At 46.0% G+C, this 23,672-nt stretch overlaps 1 protein-coding gene across 2 annotated transcripts in view; it reads left to right on the forward strand.

Moving 5' to 3' along the window:
• Positions 1–22,760, forward strand: part of LOC115476065 (hexosaminidase D-like) — a 63,046-nt gene extending 40,286 nt beyond the window's left edge. For both annotated transcript variants that reach the window (XM_030212197.1, XM_030212196.1), the window contains exons 7-15: positions 615–779; positions 1,057–1,240; positions 3,392–3,463; positions 5,848–6,052; positions 11,537–11,619; positions 11,766–11,844; positions 12,881–12,982; positions 21,455–21,544; positions 21,745–22,760. In XM_030212197.1, coding sequence (XP_030068057.1) covers positions 615–779; positions 1,057–1,240; positions 3,392–3,463; positions 5,848–6,052; positions 11,537–11,619; positions 11,766–11,844; positions 12,881–12,982; positions 21,455–21,544; positions 21,745–21,937 — 1,173 coding nt within the window. In that variant the 3' untranslated portion in view covers positions 21,938–22,760. The remainder of the gene's footprint in view (positions 1–614; positions 780–1,056; positions 1,241–3,391; positions 3,464–5,847; positions 6,053–11,536; positions 11,620–11,765; positions 11,845–12,880; positions 12,983–21,454; positions 21,545–21,744) is intronic.
• The last annotated feature ends 912 nt before the right edge of the window (positions 22,761–23,672 follow it).

Genomic DNA, 23,672 nt, shown 5'->3' on the forward strand with positions numbered 1-23,672 from the left:
CGGAAGTGTGAAGCGCCAGAGATATCCGGTTTCCCCATGAATGAAGGAAAACAGCACAGCACGAAATCTCACACAGTGAAAGACTCAGAGGGGGGGAGGGGAGAGAGATGCCCTCACTCTCTCTGTAACAAAAACACAGAACAGCAGGAAACTTAACTCTGAAGGACTGGACTGGGAGGGGGGAGGGGGAGGGAGAGAGGGCAGGGACACACACACTCCCACATGCACACTCTGAAGAAAACCTTGCTAGCCCCCGTTTCATTTGCATCAGAAACGGGGCTTTTTTACTAGTATTGTAATAGTCCGAGTGTGAGGCCCTGGGCTCTGTACACTGGTTATGGGTAGCACTGGTGAAGCAAAGTGTGGGGGGGGGGGGGGCTTGGGGACCTAGGCCCCTCCAATTTGGGCAAAGGCCCCCTCCAAACCTGCACTGCACCTGTTTAAATGAATGGCAGGGCTTCGGCATCCCACTGGCAAATGTCTTATTTTTAACATAGCCGGGGGAAGGGGGGGAATACGTTTAGCCCTTCCGTAATCAGAGGGCTGGCTACACCTCTGATTGGAAGACCCAGGGGTCTGTATCATTTTCTAGCATCTACCTTTCTTTCTTCTAGTTTGTCTTGAAGCATGAAAAGTTCAAGCACTTAAGAGAGGTTGAGAAGTACCCCAATAGCCTGAACCCCCACGCTGTTGAAGCACTCCCACTGGTGAAGGCTTTGCTGTCCCAGGTGATTGATAAGCACAAGAAGTCTGTCTGGCTGCACATTGGAGCGGACGAGGTGAGCTGGTGCCTCTTCATTTCCCTGAAACAGGCTTCCTAATTCAGTGTCTGAGGTATAGTCCAGGGATGGGAATAGTGCATTATAGTCCAAGAGTGTGCAGACAGCTTAAGGGTCTGATATTGAATCATTGCTTTTTTTTTTTCTTTTACCAGCAAATAGTTCTCATGTTGTAAAGGAAGCTGCACCCATTCTGTGCTGGGCGTTGCTGGCGGGAGCAGGAGATGAAAACTCTGTGGCAGTCTCAGCGTCCGTTCTGTCTCTTTTCTTGATGCAGGTTTACCACTTAGGAGAAGGACAAGATTCCAAAAACTGGATGAACAGCAACAAAGGGAATTTAGGGAAAATGTATCTTGGACACATTAAGGAGGTTGTGACTTTTGTAAAGAGACGGTATCCAGCGATGCAGACCTTGATGTGGGATGACATGCTCCGGAAACTGGAGGTGGAAGCCATCAAAGGTACCAGAGCAAAAGAAAGGGGTGCAAATCTGGTTTCCAGAATTATTAGAAGGACTGAATTCTATAGAATATACCCTCTTCTCACCCTCATAGCATATAATTACACCCTCCTCCCGCCCTCATAGCATTAACTTACACACTCCTCTCGCCCTCATAGCATAGAATTACACCCTTCTCCCTCCCTCATAGCAAAACAGTAAAAAAAACCAAAACAAAACAGTAAGGTGGGTTATGGACATGACTGACCTACCTGTATCTAAATGTTCAAAGCAAAGCAGGTGGCATGGACAGGGGGAGAATTTAGGGCCAACAGAGAAACGCGGGAAGCACAGAGTCTCTCCTCTCCCCCATCCCCAGCACATCCCTTCTCCCCACTGCAGCCCAGGGGCATAGCCAGACCTGACAATTTTGGGGGGACCCAGAGTTAACATTGGGGGGGGGGGGGGCACTAGGCATATAGGTGTGAGCAGTGATTGGTATACTCCTAACTAATGCCTTAGAATGCACTTGATAACGGATTTCTAAGTAAACGGTGTGTCCTGCATCAACATATCCACTTATGGAAACCTTGGAAACACATTTTGAAATGAAGTTGCATTATCCCATAACTTAAACTTTGCCATTATAGTAGACTTGAGTCTGGTCAACCTCTCAATACACATCACAGTATCCTGGAAAATAATGACTGCAGTGGCAAATATCCCTCAACTTTACTTTATAAGAAATATAAAATACTTTATTAAGCTGTATTAATAAAATAAGTCATCTTGTCCCTTCCTCTGGTTCTACTGCTTTCTCTCCTTTCTGAAGCTGACCTTAATCAGTTGAAGTCCCTGGAGCTCCTGACACTGTTCCTTCCACCCCCTTCTCCTTATGAAGGAGCAGACAAATAAAGGTTTGTCTGCCAAATTACTTTGTGAAGTAACACTGAATCCTGCAAAAAATCTCAGAGCCTATGTAGCAAGCTTAACATCACCACTTCTGAACACACTGTACCTTTAAAAAGGCAGCAATGTGTAGCTTGGTTTACAGATCAAATTTATTTGATATACTGCTAATCTAATAAAAAGAATCTAGGCACTTTACAAGTTCAGTGAAAAGAATAAAGGGGGTAGGGAGTGTAAAATTGAGTAGACAATAGAAACCAGAACTACACAGAAGTAAATAAGGGATAGGAAAGGTGGGAGGCAAAATCCATAAACCATTAAGATTTAGATTTGCTCACACCTTTCAGTAGTGCTCTAACCACTAGGCCACTCCTCCACCCCAAAGAATCTTGTTACTCTTTGGGGTTCTACATGGAATGTTGCTACACTTTGAAATTCTGAATTGGAATCTTGTTGTTCTTTAGAATTCTAGAATCTTTATTTATTTATTTATTTAGATTTTGCTCCCACCTTTTTCAGTAGTAGCTCAAGGTGAGTTACATTCAGGTACTCTGGATATTTCTCTGTCCCAGGAGGGCTCACAATCTGAGTTTGTACCTGAGGCAATGGAGGGTTAAGTGACTTGCCCAAGATCACAAGGAGCAGCAGTGGGATTTCTGGTGCTCTAACCACTAGGCCACTCCTCCACCCCAAAGAATCTTGTTACTCTTTGGGGTTCTACATGGAATGTTGCTACACTTTGAAATTCTGAATTGGAATCTTGTTGTTCTTTAGAATTCTAGAATCTTTATTTATTTATTTATTTAGATTTTGCTCCCACCTTTTTCAGTAGTAGCTCAAGTTGAGTTACATTCAGGTACTCTGGATATTTCTCTGTCCCAGGAGGGCTTACAATCTAAGTTTGTACCTGAGGCAATGGAGGGTTAAGTGACTTTGCCCAAGATCACAAGAATTTGAACCAGCCACCTCTGGATTGCAAGACCAGTGCTCTAACCACTAGGCCACTCCTCCACTCCATTAAGGTAGATCTGGGGAAAGTCACTGCTTATCCCTGGGAGTAAGTAGCCTGGAATCTGCCAGGTATTTTGTGACCTGGGCAGGGGACAGGTGAAGCAGCCCCCCCCCCCCCCCCCCCCCCCCCCACTTTCCTGGTACTCAGAATATCCTCCTGCCCCTTTCCATCCAGATGCCATTACTAGACCTACCATCTCAACAGATTAGCGAGCCTTTGCTTCCCTTATTCTCTTTTATTTTCCTGCAACAGAATCTGGAATCGCAGAGCTGACATCCCCAGTTATTTGGATTTATGCTCCTGATTTCAATGTGAAGGATACAGGTGAGTGGTTGTGGTGTCATGAAGGGCCTCAGAACCTGCTTTATGTCATTCATTTTCTTGCTAGATTTCTATTCTGCCTACAATCAATTAAACAATAAACAGAGACAAATGTAAATCAGATAAAGCAACCCGCTAAACAGGATACAGATGTGGACAGTGGTATGCTGGGAAATTTTTAACAGGCTCTCTCTCTGGGCATAGAAATGTTATAAATAAATAGAAACTCTAGATGTTGAGATCCTGATTGTCATAACATGATGTCTGTTTTAGTGGCCCTTTACCAGGAGAAAAAAAAATCTCTGCACATTTGTCCCTATAACCAGCCCCTCCAAATGGCACACTAATTATGATTTATAACAAATTACTACTCTACCTATGAAAAAGTTATTCCATTATTATACTTCCTCTGTGTACATCCGTATGGCTGCACAAGCTGGCATGTTTGAAAATATAATTGAGATTAAATAAAAATGCTACCAACATTAATGAATGACAACGTGGATGCAGCAGTTCAAAGGACTTTTGCTTTGTTTTGAATGTATGGCGGCTGCGTGGGGGGAGGGGAAAGAGAGACAAACCTCAGTGGATTCAACTTTTTTGACTTCACGCATCTCCTGATCTCAATCTAACCTCCTCGGGCTGCAGCCCTACATGTGCTGCTGCCAACTTCCTTCCTCCTTCCAGGCCGGTACTGCGGCGGCCTGAAGGAACCACAAGCTGTGCTCACTCTCCTCTGCGACACTCACACTTGCGGCGGGCAAAACAAAAAAACAGCATGAAACCAATCGCGGGGCCGTAGTCCTGCACGCGCCACTCCCGGCTTCCTTCCTTGTCCTCTCCTCAGGATGTAATTTCCTGTTTTGGAGAAGGAGGAGGAAGGGAGCTGGCTATGGCCCTGTGCACGGTTTCATGCTGTTTTTTGTTTTGCCACTGCGAGAGTCGGAGAGAAGGAAAGCAAGTGAGATACCCAAGCCAAAGGGCAGCTGGATACCAACGCCGCCAGGAGGGGACCTGAGTCACCCCAGCCCAAATCTTGGGAGCTGGTTGTTAAAGTTTAACAACCGGCTCTCCAAATTCTTTAAAGAATAACAAACAGCTCTGGTGAGCCGGTGCAAGCCAGCTCCAGCGCATCACAGGGTGTGGTCATCTCTCTTTGACCCAGTGGCGATCCTAGCCGGCATGACACCCGGGGCGGATCGCCGATGCGCCCCCCCCCCCCCCCCGGGTGCACGCCGCTTGGGGGGGGGGGGGTGCTGCGGCGCGCCTGTCAGCTGAGTTCGCTAACTTCGCTGCAGCTCCCTCTGCCCCGGCCGGAACAGGAAGTAACCTGTTCCGGGGCAGAGGGAGCTACAGCGAAGTTAGCGAAGTCAGCGAACTCAGCTGACAGGCTCATGCCGCGGTGTGCACCCGGGGCGGACCGCCCCCACCGCCCCCCCCCCCCCTTGGTACGCCACTGCTTTGACCACAGGTATCTATAAAGAGATCGTTATTCTGTGTCCAAGACCTGGCTAAACAAATGATCTGTCAGCCGTTTTTAAAGCTCTGTATCCCTGCAGGTAGTTATTTGGTTGGGGGGGGGGGGGGATAGGTTTCCCCTCATTTTTCTTTTAGCAAGAGGTGACTTATATCTTCTGTTTCTCCATAATGTGGGCTTGAAAATTAATTGTAATTTACTATGTAAGTCGCATTGAGCCTGCAATGTGAAAGCGCGAGGTACAAATGTAATAAATAAACATGATTTTCTTGTTTTTCTTTATCTCGTTATGGGATGTACTAAAGTGAAAACTTAATAATAAACGTGTATCTCTGAGCAATCTGATGTCAACTTTGGCATTAGACTGCAGCTGGAACTGTAATGCTGAGAGGGCTGATGTGCACAAGGTACAGATGTTTGGCTTCTAGAGGTTTCCTTTTCTCATACTCTTCTAAGTCTCAATACATTGAGGTTCTCCAGTAAGACGTTTGCATCAGACTTTGAGCATATGACAGTGATAACACAACCATTGTCAGAAATGAAGCTCACGCTGACCCGTGTTGGGTCTTTTCTATAAAGAACTTTTCATTGTCTTGTTTCTGGAGGTCGACGTCTGCTTCATTTCTTGCATTGTCTTGTCGGTGTACTTTTTTTTTTTTTACCTTCTCTTGATTGACCGCTTAACCATTGTGGACACCACTTAGCTACACTGGAACCTGAGTCTAGTTAGTATTTTAATGTTTTTAGTGATTCGATGATCCTTACAGGAATTTTCAGGATTTAGACCTTAAATGTTTGCAACATTACCACAGAGTATCCTTTCATGCTCGTTAGAAAGTGCACGTAGATTTGTTAAATCTGGGATGCTACATGTTAAGTGAGCACCTGTGCTGACTTTTGTTTCCTCCAGAAAAATTTATTTCCAAGTATGAACTAAGTGGATTTAAAACTGTCTGGTTTGCGAGCGCCTTTAAGGGTACTACAGGAGTGGCACAGATCTGGACTCCCATCGGTCACCACCTGAAGAACCACCTGTGCTGGCTGCAGGTGATGAAGGCCATGTCTAAGTACCCAGGCATCCGCTTCCAAGGCATAACGATCACCGGCTGGCAGAGGTAAGAGGTGGCACAGGAGGATGGGAAGAAACAAGAGGCTTCCAGGAAGTGTTTGGACTGGAATCGAGTCTGCATTGGCGACAATGTATGCTCATTAGTTTTATGGGTGGAGAAGTAAGAGTCACCCAGAAAGATGTAGGTGAGACCTTTAGACTAACTCAGGCCATTTGTGACGAGCTTTCAAGTGGCATCTGTCTTCATCAGGTCAGTGAAGAAACATAAGAACGTAAGAATAGCCACACTGGGTCAGACCAATGGTCCATCCAGCCCGGCATCCTGTTTTTCCAAACCGTGGCCAAGCCAGGTCACAAGTACCTGGCAGAAACCCAAATCACAGCAACACTCCATACTACAAATCCCAGTGCAGTTTAAATTGTAGAACTACCTATACCATTATAGCTCGGTAAAGGGAAGGGGCTGTAAGCAAGGGGGTTAGGGGGATTAAGAAAGATAAGTTGAACAATTTCTTTGCATTAGTTTTCATTGGAGAGGATGTTGGGGTGATCCCCAAACAAGAGGCCTTCATTGGGAGTGATGTCTCTGAGGTGCTAAGACATCACTGTGGAGGGAGAAGGTTAATGACCAGTAACAAATCTCTGTCTCGGAGGTCTGAAAGGGCTAAAACTAGAAATTGCAGACAAACATACACCAATTTATAATGGGTGGGTAATAGGTAATTGTGACAAAACAGTGGGTTTTTAAACCTGCAAAACTGTATTAATTATTTATTGAAGTGTATTTCTCAAGTTTAGCCAGCAGTAGCAGGTGGCTAGGCATTTCGTGACAGAAATGCATTTGTTATACCACCTGTCTGTGCTACAATTCTGCTGGAATTCCAATGTTTGGGGCAGGAGACTACAAGGGAAAACTGTACACCCATAAGTCTGAGCTGAATAGAGTGCTAGATGAGAGAGCGTCATGAAGAGTAAAATCATTCAAGCACACAAAAGGAAGTGATAGAATCAGTGGCATAGCCAAGGGTGGGCCTGGGCACACCCACTTTGGGCTCAGGCCCGCCCAGTAGCAGCACACCTATGATGTGGCTGACAGGGATCTCCAAGCCCCACCAGCCAAAAACTCCCAACATCTGTTCCTCCTGCATACCAGCCTTCCCTCTGATGTATTCCCGTCTGTGCGGAAACAGGAAGTTCTATCAGAGGGAAGGCTGTGGGGCCAACTTGAGCAGTGTGTATTAATTGCTGCTCGCTGCCGGTGAAAATCTGCTGTTTAAAAGGTATGCGAGGGAGGGGGGATGTTTGAGAGACCATATGGCATGCAGACAAGAGAGGGAGAGACCAATCACTTGTGGGACAGGGCAGAGTTCTTCTGCCCACCCATCTTGGGCCCAGGCCCACCCAAAATTGGGTGCCTGGCTACGCCCCTGGATAGAATTAGGGCTAGCAAGCTTGGATTTCAAAAAGGCAAGTCATGCCTCACAAGCCTACTAGAATTCTTCAAGATTGTAATGAGACACATGATAGCAGTGAGCTGGTGGACCTCATGTATCTAAAAAGACGTCAACAGATGATCACAGGCACCATTGATATGGTTACAACAGGCAGGATAGAAATGTTCAAGAAAGGTCTTCCAAGAGGAAAAGGGCATGAATAGGAGGGGGGGTGGGGGGCTGGTTGCTACATTCCATTCACCGTATTTGTTAGTCACCCACTCCCCTGAATGCTTCTTAGCAACTTATAGCGTAAGAGTGGAAAGTAAAAATGTCACCTTCATAAGTATATAATTGTCCATCGGAGTCCTTAAACAATTCACCTAGAGTTATTGCTCATATATAGATTCAACAGACTAGGGGACCACGAGGAGCCTTGAGAAAGACCCCACACGCAGAACGCCAACTGAAAGGTTTGACCCCATTTTTAAAGGACACTATCTTCTATTAGAAAGAAATTCTTGGAACCAGTTCAAGGTAACTCCGGTGATGCCAATCTCACTCACCTTTACTACTATAAAAGATGGTTCACTGTAGCAAAAGCTCAAGAACTGATTCATTTTGCTCACGTAGGGACTTTTGTGTTCCTCCACTTTCCTGCTGGCTTTTTTTGTGACAGTGTGAGGGGTAGCGTGAGCAAAAGAAGACCAAGTCCTGTCTGCTCTTGCTTCCAGACCTGCATCTTCTTGCTCAACCATTGGTCGAGCAACGGTGAGTTTCAGTAACGAAAATTCAGTTTGAATTTTTTCCACCTTGTCTTTGGAAAACAATGACAATGCATCAGCAGATGATTGTACATTAATTTCTGTTTTAGAAAGACAAGGAGTAAAGAGCCCTCTTACTAACCTGAATACATTTTATGCTCTATAGTATCAGTCTAGAATAAGCTTTCCAAGCCTTAGTGAGGTTTGTTTTATAATTTTTTTAAAGTGACCTTCCATGAATACCTGCTTATAATTCAATCGTAAGCTGCATTGAACCTCAATTCTGTTTGGGATAATGTAGGATACAATTGACATAATAAATACATACATGATGATCTATCTTGGGAGTATTCTTACACTTTGATTTCTGGCTTACCAATAATTCTTGGGCCACAGTCTGACATGATACTGGGCTAGGGGGACCACTGGTCCAACCCATCTTGGCCATTCTTACATCTGTAGTACAGAGACGATGTACTCTTGTAGGTCTTTACTGAATGTGAAATGAGCCCTTGAGATATGGACTGAGGCCAGACATTCTCTTGGTATGTGATTGTTCTCTAGTGAATGAGACTAATCAATTATCAGAATTTAGCATTTATCTAATCTGAGTGGGCTGAGAGTGTCCCATCTCAAGTACAAGTCGCAAGAGCACCGGGGGACATGTCTCTTCTGTAAGAGCTTGGCTCATCTCTAGTGCAGACTGCAAGGGCACGTCTCTCTTTTTGAGGACCGAACTAAAGGGTACCATGAGCATGTCACACACCCTGAGAGCACATTTCATCTCCATGCATGTCAGTGTGGTACGTGGCTGCTTCCAGGTGTGAAGAGGATCTCAGAAGCGATTTAAAAATTCTGGTCTTCAATTTTCATTTGGCCTGTTCTGCTCACCTTGTGCATTTGTCGGCATATGGTGGAACAGAGCCAGTTGTCTGTCCTGTAGAAGGCTGTACACAGTGGTTCTTCCTCTCATCTTTCCTTGTTGTCTCTAGAGGCCGACTGAATTTTGGGTTTGGGTTTCAGGTTTCAGCAGAAAATGGCAAGTTCATTTTTGGTTGAAACCGAAAGTTCTTCTGCCCACCCCCCACCCAACGAGACTTGGGCTGACCCTCCACCAGAGGAGAATGGGTACCGCCGAGCCAGCCCCCCACCCACCAAAGGCCCTCCCCAAGCCTACTTTTAAGTTCCCTGGTGGCCTCTTTGAGGCAGGAGCTATCCCAATTGCAGGAACTCTCGGCAGCCATTTTGATGAAGGAACCAGCGGGGACAGGAGCAATCCCAAAGAGGCTACTAGGCCACCAGAGAAGTTAAAAGTAGGTCTGGAGAGGGCCTTTGGGTGGGGGGCTGGCTCGACAGCACCCGCTCTCCTCCGGGTTGGGGGGGGCCAGGGCCGTGCCTAGGGTCTCTGGTGCCCCCCTGCAGACTATCAGTTTGTGCCCCCCCCCCCCTCCATCTAGCAGAGAAGGAACAGAAGGGAGCAGGCAAGTAAGCTAGACCTCAGGAAAAAATAGCACTGTATGTATCCCTCATTGATAAGTCTCTGACTCTAAAGTTTAGCAATTTCATTAAAGCAAAATGTATTTTCATAACACTTCAAAGATTTCCAACTCAAAATAGGAATGCTAATTCAAAATGTGAGCAAAGTCCTCTTAGTTTCCAAAGATTCTTTTTCTAATCTCCTTTGCACCAAAGGATATAATTCAGATCAAAGGATATAATTCAGATCAAACATTTATCTCTGATCAACTATCTCAATCAAATATTTATTTCAGATCAAATATTAAGCTTTCCTTGCTTACAGTCACTTAAATCTACCTAGCCTTTATATAGCTTATAGGATTTAAACACTCTTAAACTGAAATTCACCCTTTTCTATTCTTCATAAACTTCAAGTAATCCTGAAATATTCAGATCCTTTTCTCACTAGAGAAACCTCAAACTTCAATCTCCACCAACCTCTTTTCACTCATATTTTCTCATTTACCACATAATCAGGCACTCTTTTATAATTTCAGTCAACACACACAGGAACTCACAGCTGCATGTCTCTCTTGGCCAAACCGATGGTCAGTTGCTGTCTCACTCTGTTCCCTTCCCGGCAGATTTCTAACAGAAGCTGATCATCCAATCAGAGAGCTCTATTTGAATGCAGATTAACATACAGACACTCATGGGAATTTTTAGTGAAAAACACTAGATAAACCCTTCGTTTTTGGATCAAACTCCACACTTTTGATCACAGCCATGACCTAACATTAAGGCTGTAAACATTCCATCATTTTTTATCCATAAATATGCAAATGAGAACCTCCCAAAAACGGACTAATTTGCATATGATTTAAACAAATCTGAGCATATGACAACCAAGTACAGACTCCCAGCACCTGAATTCTGCAATTAGATTTAATGCAAATACTTTTAAAACTTAATTTTAGCACTTTTAAAATTTCAGGTTCTCTTTAATTGGAATGCTGTGCAAGCTCTGAAGCTCACCCTGAGTGAGGAGTTATCCCCAAACCAAAGCATATATAGCAATCTGGTTGCATTTTCTCAAATAACTTGAAGAGCCAGCCTGCCTGCCTGCCTCAGTGAATACTGCTGCCTTGCTTTCACTTCTATCGCAACTTCAGGTAAAAGATTTTGCAAGTGAGTGGAAGGGCAGGGCAGCGGCGCCCCTCAAAGGCAGGCGCCCCCTGCCTTGCTTACCCCGCTTACTGCATTGGCATGGCCCTGGGGGGGGGGGGGGGCAGGTGAGGGGCCCAGCCTGGCCTGTCCGTGCCAAGTCTCCACGAGGGTGGAGCGGTGGATAGTGCCCCCCCCCTCAGCGACTTCACCCGGTCTCTGCATGGGGGGGGGGTAGTGTTGGCAGCCCAGGAGGACCCGCTGTTTCTTGCAGGTTGGGGGGGGGGGGTGAAGGAGGTGCCATTTTTGAGCTTCATTATTGAGTGAAACCAAACATCAAATTTCAGCTTCTGATTCGATTTAAACTGAGAATTCTGGTTTCAGTCAGCCTCTTGTCTCCTATTTGCTTCTGAGCTGGTGAGATCCTGCAGAAACTGTCTAGTCGGAGATCTCTGGTAGCCTTGGTAACCCGTTCTGCTGAACTGGCACATCTGTTTGCACACTGTGAGGCAACCTGTTTATTTAATGTCCCTGTGCTTCGTGGTAAAGGTACCGTACCCAGAGAGTTTGTGCTCCTGAGTGAGTCTCTTCATAAAGGTGGTTAATAAATCCCAATAAATAAAATAATGATGTAAAAGGGCTCATTTTTGACCAGCTGTGTGGACGCATCCTTCCTGCTGGGCACGAAGTGATCCCTCTCTTTCATTTTAGGTATGATCATTACTCTGCCCTGTGTGAGCTGCTCCCTGTGGGGATTCCCTCACTGGCTGTCTCTCTGCAGACCCTGGTGAATGGTAAGTGCTGGGCTTTTGCTTTTCAGTGTTTGATTAGAGAACGTTTAATACCAGGTATATTGCTGAGGGAAACAGGTGTAGTGACAAACAGCCCCTGAAAGCCCAACACCTTCTGGTTCTTTAACACGTCTGATCTTTTGCTTCAGGTGGCTACAGTGAAGAAGCTAAAAAGAACATCCTGTTGACCCTGGGCTTTAACAGTATCGATATAGAAGGAAACTCCTGGTATGCATTTCATGATTCTTGGTCTGAGGAGGGGAGGGGCTTGCAAAGGTGTGTACAGGAGGGGCTAAGAGGAAACTCAGCAGAGCTGGCATCAAGCCTATCTCCTTCATGATACAGACTCAGTATTGATCATTCACAGGCAGACTTCAAAGGTGATGTTCAGCTGTTTCAGGGATCTGCTTAATCCATCCTGAGCAACTTCAGAGTGAGAGAAAGTGCAGGAGACTGTGCAGTTGCCTGTTTGAAGGGGAGGATGGGAGGGGAGTGAAGCGAGAGTGCAGACTTTTACCTGTTTATCATAATGGAAGCGAGTGCGTCTGGATTTGCTCCAGTTTTGGGTACATAATTTTAACATGATTGGTGGGTGGATTGGGTGTTCCCAATCCCTGGATATTCTCTCCCTTGCATATTTTTTCAATTTTGGACTTTGACTTGTCTTTGTAAACCAGCGCTCAAGGCCTGTTTAGTTACAGGTCACTGTCTGCCCTAGAAGGCTTTTGGTCCTGCTTATACCTGGCCCAGGATCACAAGGAGCAGTGGGATTTGAACTCTGACTTCCTGGTTCTCAGTCCCTTGCTTCTAGCCACCCTTCCACTTCCCTCCATTATGATAAGATAGTTATTTGCTGGGGTGAGTGCAGTCGATTGCACGTGGATTGCTGTCTGGCTGTGGAGGACGAGAACTGTGTGCAGGCACCATTAGACAAAGAGAAACTGACACGGGTGACAGAAACCCGGTGCTTGCCAGCTGGCACTGCTCATTGTTTTACACTGAGTTCCACTTTTTCCTGTGTGAGCATGTAACAGCTAAGATCTGTGTTCAGTCTGTATGGTGTGGGCACTCTGATGGTCGGGTGTGGGCTGGGGGTCGTGTTCAGTCTCTGTATGGTGTGAGCTGCGGGTCGTGTTCAGTCTGTATGGTGTGGGCTGGGGGTCATGTTCGGTCTGTAAGGTGTAAGCACCCTGATGGATGTAGGCTGGGGGTGTCATGTTTTACTCTATAATTCTGACTTCTGACATGATTTTATTTTTCCTAGTGAAGGAAAGGGTGCATTTGCAGGGTCTGAGATGTACCGGAAGATTGAACAAATCCATCGTCAGCTCAAATCCAAAGTTATGGAAGTTCTGCATAGTGAGGGGTAAGAAACAGCCAGCAGGATGGTTGCTGGGTGTCCCGGCACCATAAAGGCCTCAGTTTGTCCTGGAAATGGATCCTGTTACAATTTCTGCATTTATTTGGAAAAAAATGGAGTGATTTTCAGCAGTAAGGTACCTCACCAGTGTCATCATTGTGCAGTGCAGACCTGAGTCACTTCTTCTTTGTCTGGAGCCTGAAATAGTTTGACAGACTCTGAGTGTTTCAGTTTATTACCGACCCATATTTGACCTTCCACTGAAGCCAGTAAAGCCCTAGTCTGAATCCTTCCCATCACCTACAGAGTGTAATTTTATTATTATTATTACTGTCAGCAAGCACCCCTCCGTGCTGTCTGCTCTCGATTCGACACCTCTCCGTGCTGTCCGCTCTCCACTCAACACCTCTCCATGTGTTCTGTGCGCAACTTAGCACCTCTCTGGGCTGTCCTTCTTCACCCACACAATTGGGGCTAATCCATCTGCTAAGCGGAACTGCTCCTGCTCACTGGCAAAGAGTAATTTACAGTACTATTTACTCAGCAGAGTACTTTATTCCAGAGCACTACCAGCGGGAAAACAGTAGGTCCACTGTACTATAGCTGCTGGCCTCTGTGCACCTGGCTTCCCTTCTCCCCCACCCAACAATCCCCAACAGTCCAGAACAGATCAGTCTTGGAACTCAACAACAACTTGAAATAACCCTTTGAATCAGTCAATTCCTCTACTCCCTTTCTCCTACTGCCTAGGAGATAGAGGCATTTTCGCCACCCTCGCTTGTCAGACACCAACACTCTGACAACCTCCCACAAAAATGTCCAGACTGACCTTCTTCAGGTAATTAACCTTTGTCCTGAGCAGAAGAACTCCATCTGCTCCTGCTCTGCCTCCTTCATGACATTTTCACTGTTCTCATCTAGCTCAATCTCCTCCCACTCCATGGAGTCTTCCCCCACCCTCTCTCCCAGGTGCTGCTCCTCCCCTTGATTATCCTCCATCTCCCAATCACCTCCTGACTTTACTGCCTGCTGGGAGTTGGAGTGCTGTTTCTCATGTTCCCCCCTCCCTTGCAAGTGCTGCTGGGTTCTGTAGTTCTCTTCCTTTCTTGCAAGTCTCCTACCCCCTTTTCCCGGCAGAGAGTACTCTTCATTTTTTGGCGTACTGCCCCTGTCAGCTCTTCTCTGCTTTCCCTCTACCTCCTCCTTACATTACATAGTAACGTAGTAGGTGATGGCAGAAAAAGACCTGTACGGTCCATCCAGTCTGCCCAACAAGATAAACTCATATGTGCTACTTTATATTTATACCTGACCTTGATTTGTATCTGCCTTTTTCAGGGCACAGACCGTGGAAGTCTGCCCAGTACTAGCTCCGCCTCCCAACCACTAGCCCCACCTCCCACCAACGGTGCTGAGCAGGATTCCTTTATGTTTGTCCCACGCATTTTTGAATTCTGTTACCATTTTCATCTCCACCACCTCCCCCGGGTTTTGTGTAATTGAAATTGTAAAATAAATAATTTTTGAGTGTAACTGTGTATAAGGTTTATATTGCACATATATAGGTTACAGTTATTGTAGTGGGTGATTTAGCCTGGTTTAGTTGTTTCTTAACTCATATGTTTTGTAACGCAAATCCCATACCATTCTCGTAGCTTTTCTTTCCACCGCTTCAATTTTTTTTACATCCTTAGCAAGATAACGGCCTCCAAAACTGAACACAATATTCCAGGTGGGGCCTCACCAACGACTTGTACAGGGGCATCAATACCTCCTTTGTTCCGCTGGTCACACCTCTCTATACAGCCTGGTAACCTTCTTCCTATGGCCACCGCCTTGTCACACCGTTTCGTCGCCTTCAGATCCTCAGATACTATTACCCGAAGAGCCTTCTCCCCATCTGTACATATCAGACTCTCACCGCCTAACACATACGTCTCCCATGGATTTCTACTCCCTAAGTGCATCACTTTGCTTTTCTTTGCATCACTTTGCATTTCTTTGCATTGAATTTTAATTGCCAAACCTTAGACCATTCTTCTAGCTTCCACCGATCCTTTTTCATGTTTTCCACTCCCTCCTGGGTGTCCACTCTGTTACGAATCTTAGTATCATCCGCAAAATGGCAAACTTTACCTTCTAACCCTTCGGCAATGTCACTCACAAATATATTGAACAGATTCAGCCCCAGCACCGATCCCTGAGGCACTCCGCTACTCACCTTTCCCTCATCCAAGCAAATTCCATTAGCCACCACCCTCTGGTGTCTGTCCGTCAACCAGTTCCTAATCCAGTTCACCACGTCGGGTCCTATCTTCAGCCTGTAAAGTTTATTCAAGAGCCTCCTGTGGGGAACCGTGTCAAAAGCTTTGCTGAAATCTAAGTAGATTACGTCCATAGCACGTCCTTGATTCAATTCCCTGGTCACCCAGTCAAAGAATTCAGTGAGATTCGTTTGGCACGATTTACCTTTGGTAAAACCATGTTGCCTCGGATCTTGCAACTATTGGCTTCCATGAAATTCACTATCCTTTCCTTCAGCATCGTTTCCATTACTTTTCCAATAACCAAAGTGAGGCTTACCAGCCTGTAGTTTCCAGCTTCTTCCCTATCACCACTTTTGTGAAGAAGGACCACTTCCGCTCTTCTCCAATCCCACGGAACCTCTCCTTTCTCCAAGGGTTTATTAAACAAGACTTTAAGAGGAGCCGCCAGAACCTCTCTGAGCTCCCTCAATTTCCTGGGGTGGATCCCGTCCAGTCCCATGGCTTTGTCCACCTTTAGATTTTTAAGTTGTTCATACACACTCGCTTCCGTGAATGGTGCTATATCCGCTCTGTTCTCATATGTACTTTTGCCAATCAATTGCGGTCCTTCTCCAGGATTTTATTCTGTGAAAACAGAACAAAAGTATCTATTTAGCAAATTTGCTTTTTCTTCATCATTATCTACATAGCGGTTCACAGCTTTTTTTGTTTTGTTACATTTGTACCCCGCTCTTTCCCACACATAGCAGGTTCAATGCGGCTTACATATTATATACAGGTACTTTATTTTTGTACCAGGGGCAATGGAGGGTTAAGTGACTTGCCCAGAGTCACAAGGAGCTGCAGTGGGAATTGAACCCAGTTCCCCAGGACCAAAGTCCACCACACTAGCCACTAGGCCACTCCTCCACTCCAGTTTCAGTCTCACAAGTCCCTTTTTAGTCTTCCTTCTTTCACTAATATACCTGAAGAAATTTTTGTCACCCCTCCTTACATTTCTAGCCATTTTTTTCTTCCGCTTGCGCTTTCGCCAGACGTATCTCTGTCTTGGCTTCTTTCAGTTTTATCCGGTATTCCTCTCCGTGTTCCTCTTCTTGAGTTTTTCTGTATTTCAGGAATGCCAACTCTTTGGCCTTTATTTTCTCGGCCACTTGCTTGGAGAACCATATCAGTTTCCTTTTTCTTTTATTTACTCTCTTTACATAATGGTTTGTGGCCATATTTATAGCTTCTTTCAGCTTGGACCACTGCCCTTCCACTTCTTGTATGTTCCCCCAGCCCATCAGCTCCTTCCTCAGGTATTCCCCCATTTTACTAAAGTCAGCACGCTTGAAATCCAGCACTTTAAGTTTTGAGTGGCTGCCCCCAACTTCAGCTGTTACATCAAACCAAAGTGTTTGATGGTCACTGCTGCCCAGGTGGGCACCCACTCGGACATTTGACACACTATCCTCATTTGTGAGCACCAGATCCAGCGTCGCTCCCTCTCTCGTGGGTTCCATCACCATTTGTCTGAGTAGAGCACTTTGAAAAGCATCCACGATCTCTCTACTTCTTTCTGATTCCATAGATGGAACTTTCCAATCCACATCTGTCAGATTGAAATCTCCCAGCAACAGCACCTCACTTTTCTTTCCCAATTTATGGATATCTGTGACCAGATCTTTATCTAGTTCCTCCGTTTGTGTCGGAGGTCTGTAGACAACACCCATGTGGACAGAGGTTCCATCACCTCTTTTTAAGTTGATCCATATCGCTTCTTCCTTTCCCCAGGCCCCTGTCATTTCAGTCGCTGCGATATCATTTATCACATACAGAGCCACTCCTCCACCTTTACGACCATCGCTATCCTTCCTAAATAGACTATAGTCTGGTATGTTTGCGTCTCAGTCATGGGAATCATTGAGCCATGTCTCCGTGATTGCAACAACGTCTAAGTCTGCCTGTAACATCAGGGCTTGCAGGTCATGAACTTTGTTGCTTAGACTGCGAGCATTTGTGGTCATCGCTTTCCATCTACATGCAAGTGGCATTTTTGTCTTCTGTTTAGTTTTTTGTTTAGTCTCACTTTCTGATGTGTTGATAAGAAGTGATTTGCTAAGACTGTTGTTTTCATTGCTTTCTTTTCTACTGTCACATCTTGTCTTGAGCTTTAGCTGAGGGTGATCACTTGAAGTGACCTGACTCCATTTGCCACCCCCACCATCTAGTTTAAATGCCTACGAGCATATTGTCTAAATTTCTCCCCAAGGACTTTTTTTCCTGCCACAGTGAGATGTAGCCCATCGTTACAGTATAGTCTTTTGTTTTTCCATGTATTGCCCCATCCTCCTATGTACCTAAATCCTTCTTTGTGACACCAGGCTGTGAGCCAGCTATTGAAATTCTCAGTACTTTGCAATCTTTCCTCTCCCTTTCCAAAGATAGGTAGTACTTAAAAAGCTGCTGTTTGTACCAAAGGTTTTAACCTCTCCCCCAACTCCCTAAAAGCTCTTTGTACTGCAAGTGGGGTATTACTGGACAAGTCATTTGTTCCCAGGTGGATAACAACATCAGTGTTTGACTCCTTAGTTTCTTCTCTGATTATAGAGATTATTTGCTTGGTACTCCTGGTAGCTGAGGAGCCTGGAAGGCATTTCACTTTGCATGACCCCTTGAACTGTGTTTCAAAGTTAATGCCTCTGATGATGGGATCCCCTAGTAGCAACAGTTTCCTGGTATGAGTTTCAATATTAGTGCTATGGGGGTGACTTTTCTCTTTGGGCACCTTCATTGCTTTTTGTTCCGCCTCAGTTCTATTTTCAGGGGCATCACAGTACTGTAATGGAGCAAAAGAATTGTGTAGGGGCAACACTTGTGAGGGCAGACGCTTCTGTTTGTACCATTTGTATTGGTTCAACTTATCACACCATTTCCTTAATTTGTTCAACTTCAGACTCTGAACCTTTTACAAAACCAACTACCCCTCCCTCTTATTCCTCACCCCTCGCTCATATGCTGTTCTAGCTCCATACCACTTGGTGAAGGGTGGCCACATGTTTATCGAAGATTTCCCCTTTATGGTTGCGCAGAGTTTGTAGGTCTTTTTCTGCCCTCATCTACTATGTTAACCTGTTTGCATTCTATAATCTGTCCTGTTATAGTTCTCAAAGAATTGTTATTTGGCAGCTGTACAGCAAACCCCACCAGTTCACCCTCTGCCAGCCTAATCGCCATCATGGGTTGGTTCAAAAGATTTGGGTGTATCTCCACCCCTCCCCCCAAACATTTCTTTTCTCATGTCTTTATCTTCCAAGACTCTTTCCGATAGGCCCACTGTATTCCCACACTCTCTTTTGTGCCTCTCATCAGTATTACATTGCATCTTTTGTAGATGTCTCACCTATATAGTAATTTGAAGCCATTTTCCATGAGATGGGGTGGAGATAGAGAGACCTTTCATACATTATCAGCCATTCATCTTACTTTGGGAAAGAGATATAAGGCATTTTCAGGCTATTTTGTGTCTGGTTCTTTCTTTAATCAGGGAATTTAACATTTTGAAATGCTCCCTGTCTTTCTTTCTTTTGCCCACTTATTTCAAATTATAAATCTGCTGCTGTAGAGACAGAGAAAGTTTATTATCTCAAATTAATGGGAGCGGGACAACTGGGTCTAAAGATTTTATTTAAAAATGTTAGGTCTTTGACAAATTCATCATTAGTTGAGGAATTACAACCTTCTACGGAAGAGTTGGCTAATTATTTTAGAAGTAAGGTTGAAAATATTAGATCCGCACTACTGAATTCAGGTTTTGATTATTCTGTGGGGATGCAAGATATGCCTGTAAAGCAAGAGAGTGGAATTAAAGCAGATCGAATATGGTCTGATTTTAATAACATAGTAGATGATGGCAGAAAAAGACCTGCACGGTCCATCCAGTCTGCCCAACAAGATAAACTCATATGTGCTACTTTTTGTGTATACCTTACCTTGATTTGTACCTGTCCTTTTCAGGGCGCAGACCGTATAAGTCCGCCCAGCACTATCCCCGCCTCCCAACCACTATCCCCGCCTCCCACCACCGGTTCTGGCAGAGACCGTATAAGTCTGCTTAGCACCATCCCCACCTACCAACCACCAGTCCTGCCTCCCACCACCGGCTCTGGCACAGACTGTATAAGTCTGCCCAGCACCATCCCCGCCACCGGCTCTGCCACCCAATCTCGGCTAAGCTCCTTAGGATCCATTCCTTCTGAAAAGGATTCCTTTATGTTTATCCCATGCATGTTTGAATTCCGTTACCGTTTTCATTTCCACCACCTCCCACGGGAGGGCATTCCAAGCATCCACTACTCTCTCCGTGAAAAAATACTTCCTGACATTTTTCTTGAGTCTGCCCCCCTTCAATCTCAGTTCATGTCCTCTCGTTCTACATCCTTCCCATCTACGGAAAAGGTTCATTTGTGGATTAATACCTGTCAAATATTTGAACGTCTGTATCATATCACCCCTGTTTCTCCTTTCCTCCAAGGTATACATGTTCAGGTCAGCAAGTCTCTCCTCATACGTCTTGTAATGCAAATCCCATACCATTCTCGTAGCTTTTCTTTGCACCGCTTCAATTCTTTTTACATTCTTAGCAAGATACGGCCTCCAAAACTGAACACAATACTCTAGGTGGGGCCTCACCAATGATTTATACAGGGGCATCAACACCCCCTTTCTTCTGCTGGTCAATAGTGTTCTATCTTGAAAAAGATGGCAGGAAAAACTTTGCCTAACCATTGCCTCTCATTTATTAAGTACAGTTTCAGCTCAGTTAGTTGGTTGACTAACAACACCTTTAAAGGTGAGAATCTTACTTTGCTGCATCAGTTGCCCTGGATAACACAGTCCCTTCTGCTCCCATACCAGGGGGGAAATGTTGGATTATTCCTAATCAGGGATAATCTAGAGCATTCTTATTCTCTAGCAGGGAGCCATGATATGTTCTCCACATTTCCCATGTCATCTTCATAAATGGACTCCCTCCCTTAGGCTCTCCCATTCTTCCTACCTTCCATATCCCTACAGAGTTTTTGTTACTTTACTCTGTGCTGTATCTGTAATATTTTAAGAAGTGAAGTGGGGGCATGGGATGAATCGGAGAATCCTCTGGAGAATGTAACAATTGAAGATGGTCTGGAGCAGATCTTACAAGAACAAGTGATGATAAAGCAGTAGCAGCTCTGGGGTACAGCGAGAGTCATGTTATGGGAACAGTAGCTCTGGGGTACATTGAGGGGTGTGTTATGGGAACAGTAGCTCTGGGGTACAGCGAGAGTCGTGTTATGGGAACAGTAGCTCTGGGGTACATTGAGGGGTGTGTTATGGGAACAGTAGCTCTGGGGTAGGGTTACCATACGTCCGGATTTCCCCGGACATGTCCTCTTTTTGAGGGCATGTCCGGGGCGTCCGGCGGATTTTGCCCGCGCCCACGTTTGTCCGGATTTCTGGACAAACGTGGGCGCGGGTGCGGGCAGGCGCGTGCGTGCGGTGGGCGCGCGATCGGCGCCGTGGGTCGTGACCTGGTCTCCCATCCCCTCCCCTTCCTTACCATGTTCCCTGGTGGTCTAGTGACGTCTTCGGGGCAGGAAAGAGCCCCCTCTTTCCTGCCCGGAGCGCTGCCTCCCCTGTCTATCATCCTTCTCGGTCTGGCTGGGGATTCAAAATGGCCGCCGAGATTTGAACTCTCGCGAGGCCGCTTCAACTCTCGGTGGCCATTTTGAATCCCCAGCCATACCGAGGAGGATGCAGCAGGCAAGGGCAGGCAGCGCTCCGGGCAGGAAAGAGGGGGCTCTTTCCTGCCCCGAAGAGAAGACGCTACTAGACCACCAGGGCTAGATAGTAAGTGAGGGGGGGAGGGGACTATGTGACGGGGGGGGGCGGGCGTGGCGGAACCCGACCTGAAGGGGGCGTGGCATGAGGCGTGGCGGGGGCGGGGTAGGGGGCGTGACATGTGTCCTCTTTTTCAGAGGACACAAAATGGTAACCCTACTCTGGGGGCTCTCTTGGAGAAGGGAGTTAATTTTATTTCTTCTTTTGGAGTGGTGTTTTCTGGAATGGGGTGGGGGAATCGGGTCTTGGAGCAGAAAGCGTTTTATCAGCTGTGACTTGGGATCCTGAAGTGGGCTGGGGATATCCATCAATCAAAAACCTGACACATTTTTTTTCCCTCTGTTTCTGCCAGTGTTATCGGTGGATGGTTTACGCGTTACCACAGGAAGCATCGCTTTGCAAATCCTCACAATATGGAAATATTTGGCAGCAAAATGTTAAAGTAAGTGACACCTTGTACTTCTCTTTCTGAAGGGTGTCTTTTGTGGGGCTCACAGTTTGCATCAGTGGTCAGCAACAGAGGTGGGGGAAAAAAAAAAAGCGAATCTGTTCCTCCAGCAGATAAGCAAAGTTCACACCTGTGGCTGCTGATTGTGTTCCTGGTTCACTCCCGGGGCTCATGGTGTTTGTTGGTCCCCTCAGGGCACACGAAGAGTGGGAGAGGCTGATCCAGGATCTGCGCACAGAGATGGCGGCGGTGTATTTTGCAGACACGGTGGAGGAATGGATGGAGGAGAACGTTAATCCCCACATGGACCAGCTGAGGGAGCTGGTGAAAGATTACCAGGAAATTGTGAAACTTAATGCTAAGCCCAAGGCCAGGCCACAGCAATAAGAGGAGAGCCAGCCCTCAAACTTTGGAAATTTTGCAGGAATTGAGTTCAGGGAAAGAAATGTTAGCACTCGGTTCTTCTGGAGATAATAAAGCTCTCATTCATATGAAGGAATACAGGGGCCCTTTCCTTTGCCCCGGACAGCTGGAATACACTGGCCTTTTGGGGTGTCCCTGCTTGACTGCAGCAGGGGATCAATTTGTATCTCTATTTTTTTCTTGGGAGAACTCCCCTGGTAATCTTCCTGTGCATGTTTGATTGAGGCACATCTTCTTGGAGAAAGGCATAATGACTGGAGAGAAAAACCTTCTTTCTGCCGTTATCAGTCCAGGGCTCCTGCGTTAGAGTGAAGGGAGAAATTCTCGCCATCTTTGTTAAGGCAAGAATAGAGAAACAAAAAAAAAGCCCTTTCAGTTTGCACAAATAAGCAAAGAGAATGAGCAGGGTTGTTGCAATTGGGGCAGACGGGTGCCAGGTTTGGGGGGAGGAAACAGCATATTACCCTGTAATGCTGGGATCAAACAAGCCCAAAAGAGAAGCAGGTGCTGAAAACAACCACTACCCAGGGAGCCACTTGGGCTGATGGTGACCAAATACCCCAGCGTATCTGCCAACTGCCGACCCTGGTGATCTTCTGTCCTCATTTTTGGCTTTCTACCACAGTAGTGCAGCAGACAGCACTATAAACAGAGAACAGACAATCAAGTTAGCAGCGGGTTGAGAGATACGAGGAACTGCAGCACCCAACGTTTGAAACATTTTCTGGGTGCTCTGTTTAGATGGGAAATCCAGGTGGTTTATTCATTTGTTCAAGTTGATGTAATACTGATGTTTCTGAAATAAAAATATTTTCTTAAAAAAGACTGATCTATTTTCACAGAATGCAGCTGGTACTTTCAGCGGGGAGAGGCCCATGATTTCCACATATCCAGTCATTTTGTCCTCTTTCAGGGTTGGTGCAAGGTTATTAGGTACCTAAGCAGGTCTTGCACCCCCTTCCTCCCCCCCGCTTCACTTTCAGGTCCCTAGAGACCCCAACTTATATTTTGATTATTAAACTCAACAATCATGATCAATCCAATTCCAGATGATTCCAATAAAAACGCACATCATCGGACATGGTACGTCTAAATATTCCAAAAATGTGCTATTTGAAAGCAAAGGAATTTTGCACCGAGTGTGACAGTCAAGGTCTCTGGCTTTGCTTTGATTTCAGCAGCTTTTTTCTCTGCTGCCCTAGGCAGTCACTCAGTCTGCCTCATGATTCAGGTGGCTCTGCAGTCTGGCATCCTGTTGATAGGAAATGCATGCAGCAAGTGGCTGGGGTTGGAAGCTGGTGGGCACAGATCTTCCAGGGCAATGGGAAAAGGTGGAAAGGAATCTTAAAGCAGCTTCATACTTGGTGATCTTTTTTCGCTCTGCTTCCCTCACCAGCCCCATGTTCTGAATCTAATCCTGTAGTCACACCTAGGGCTGTGTTTACTAAGGTGCGCTAGCGTTTTTAGCATGCGCCAGGGGCATATCGTCCAGGCCCTTGGTTTGGCTGGCGGGGGTCCCCAACCCCCACCAGCTGAAGCCTTCTTCAGCACCGGTCTCCGGCGCAGCCGCGTTCGCTGCCTGCCCCCAGCTTTTCTTTCTTCTTGCTCCTCCTGTGCACGCTGATGCTCGGTGGTCTCCAGCGCAGCCGCGTTCGCTGCCTGCCCCCAGCTTTTCTTTCTTCTTGCTCCTCCTGTGCAC

The sequence above is a fragment of the Microcaecilia unicolor genome, chromosome 8 (genome assembly GCF_901765095.1).
Source record: "Microcaecilia unicolor chromosome 8, aMicUni1.1, whole genome shotgun sequence".
Classification (NCBI taxonomy): domain Eukaryota; kingdom Metazoa; phylum Chordata; class Amphibia; order Gymnophiona; family Siphonopidae; genus Microcaecilia; species Microcaecilia unicolor.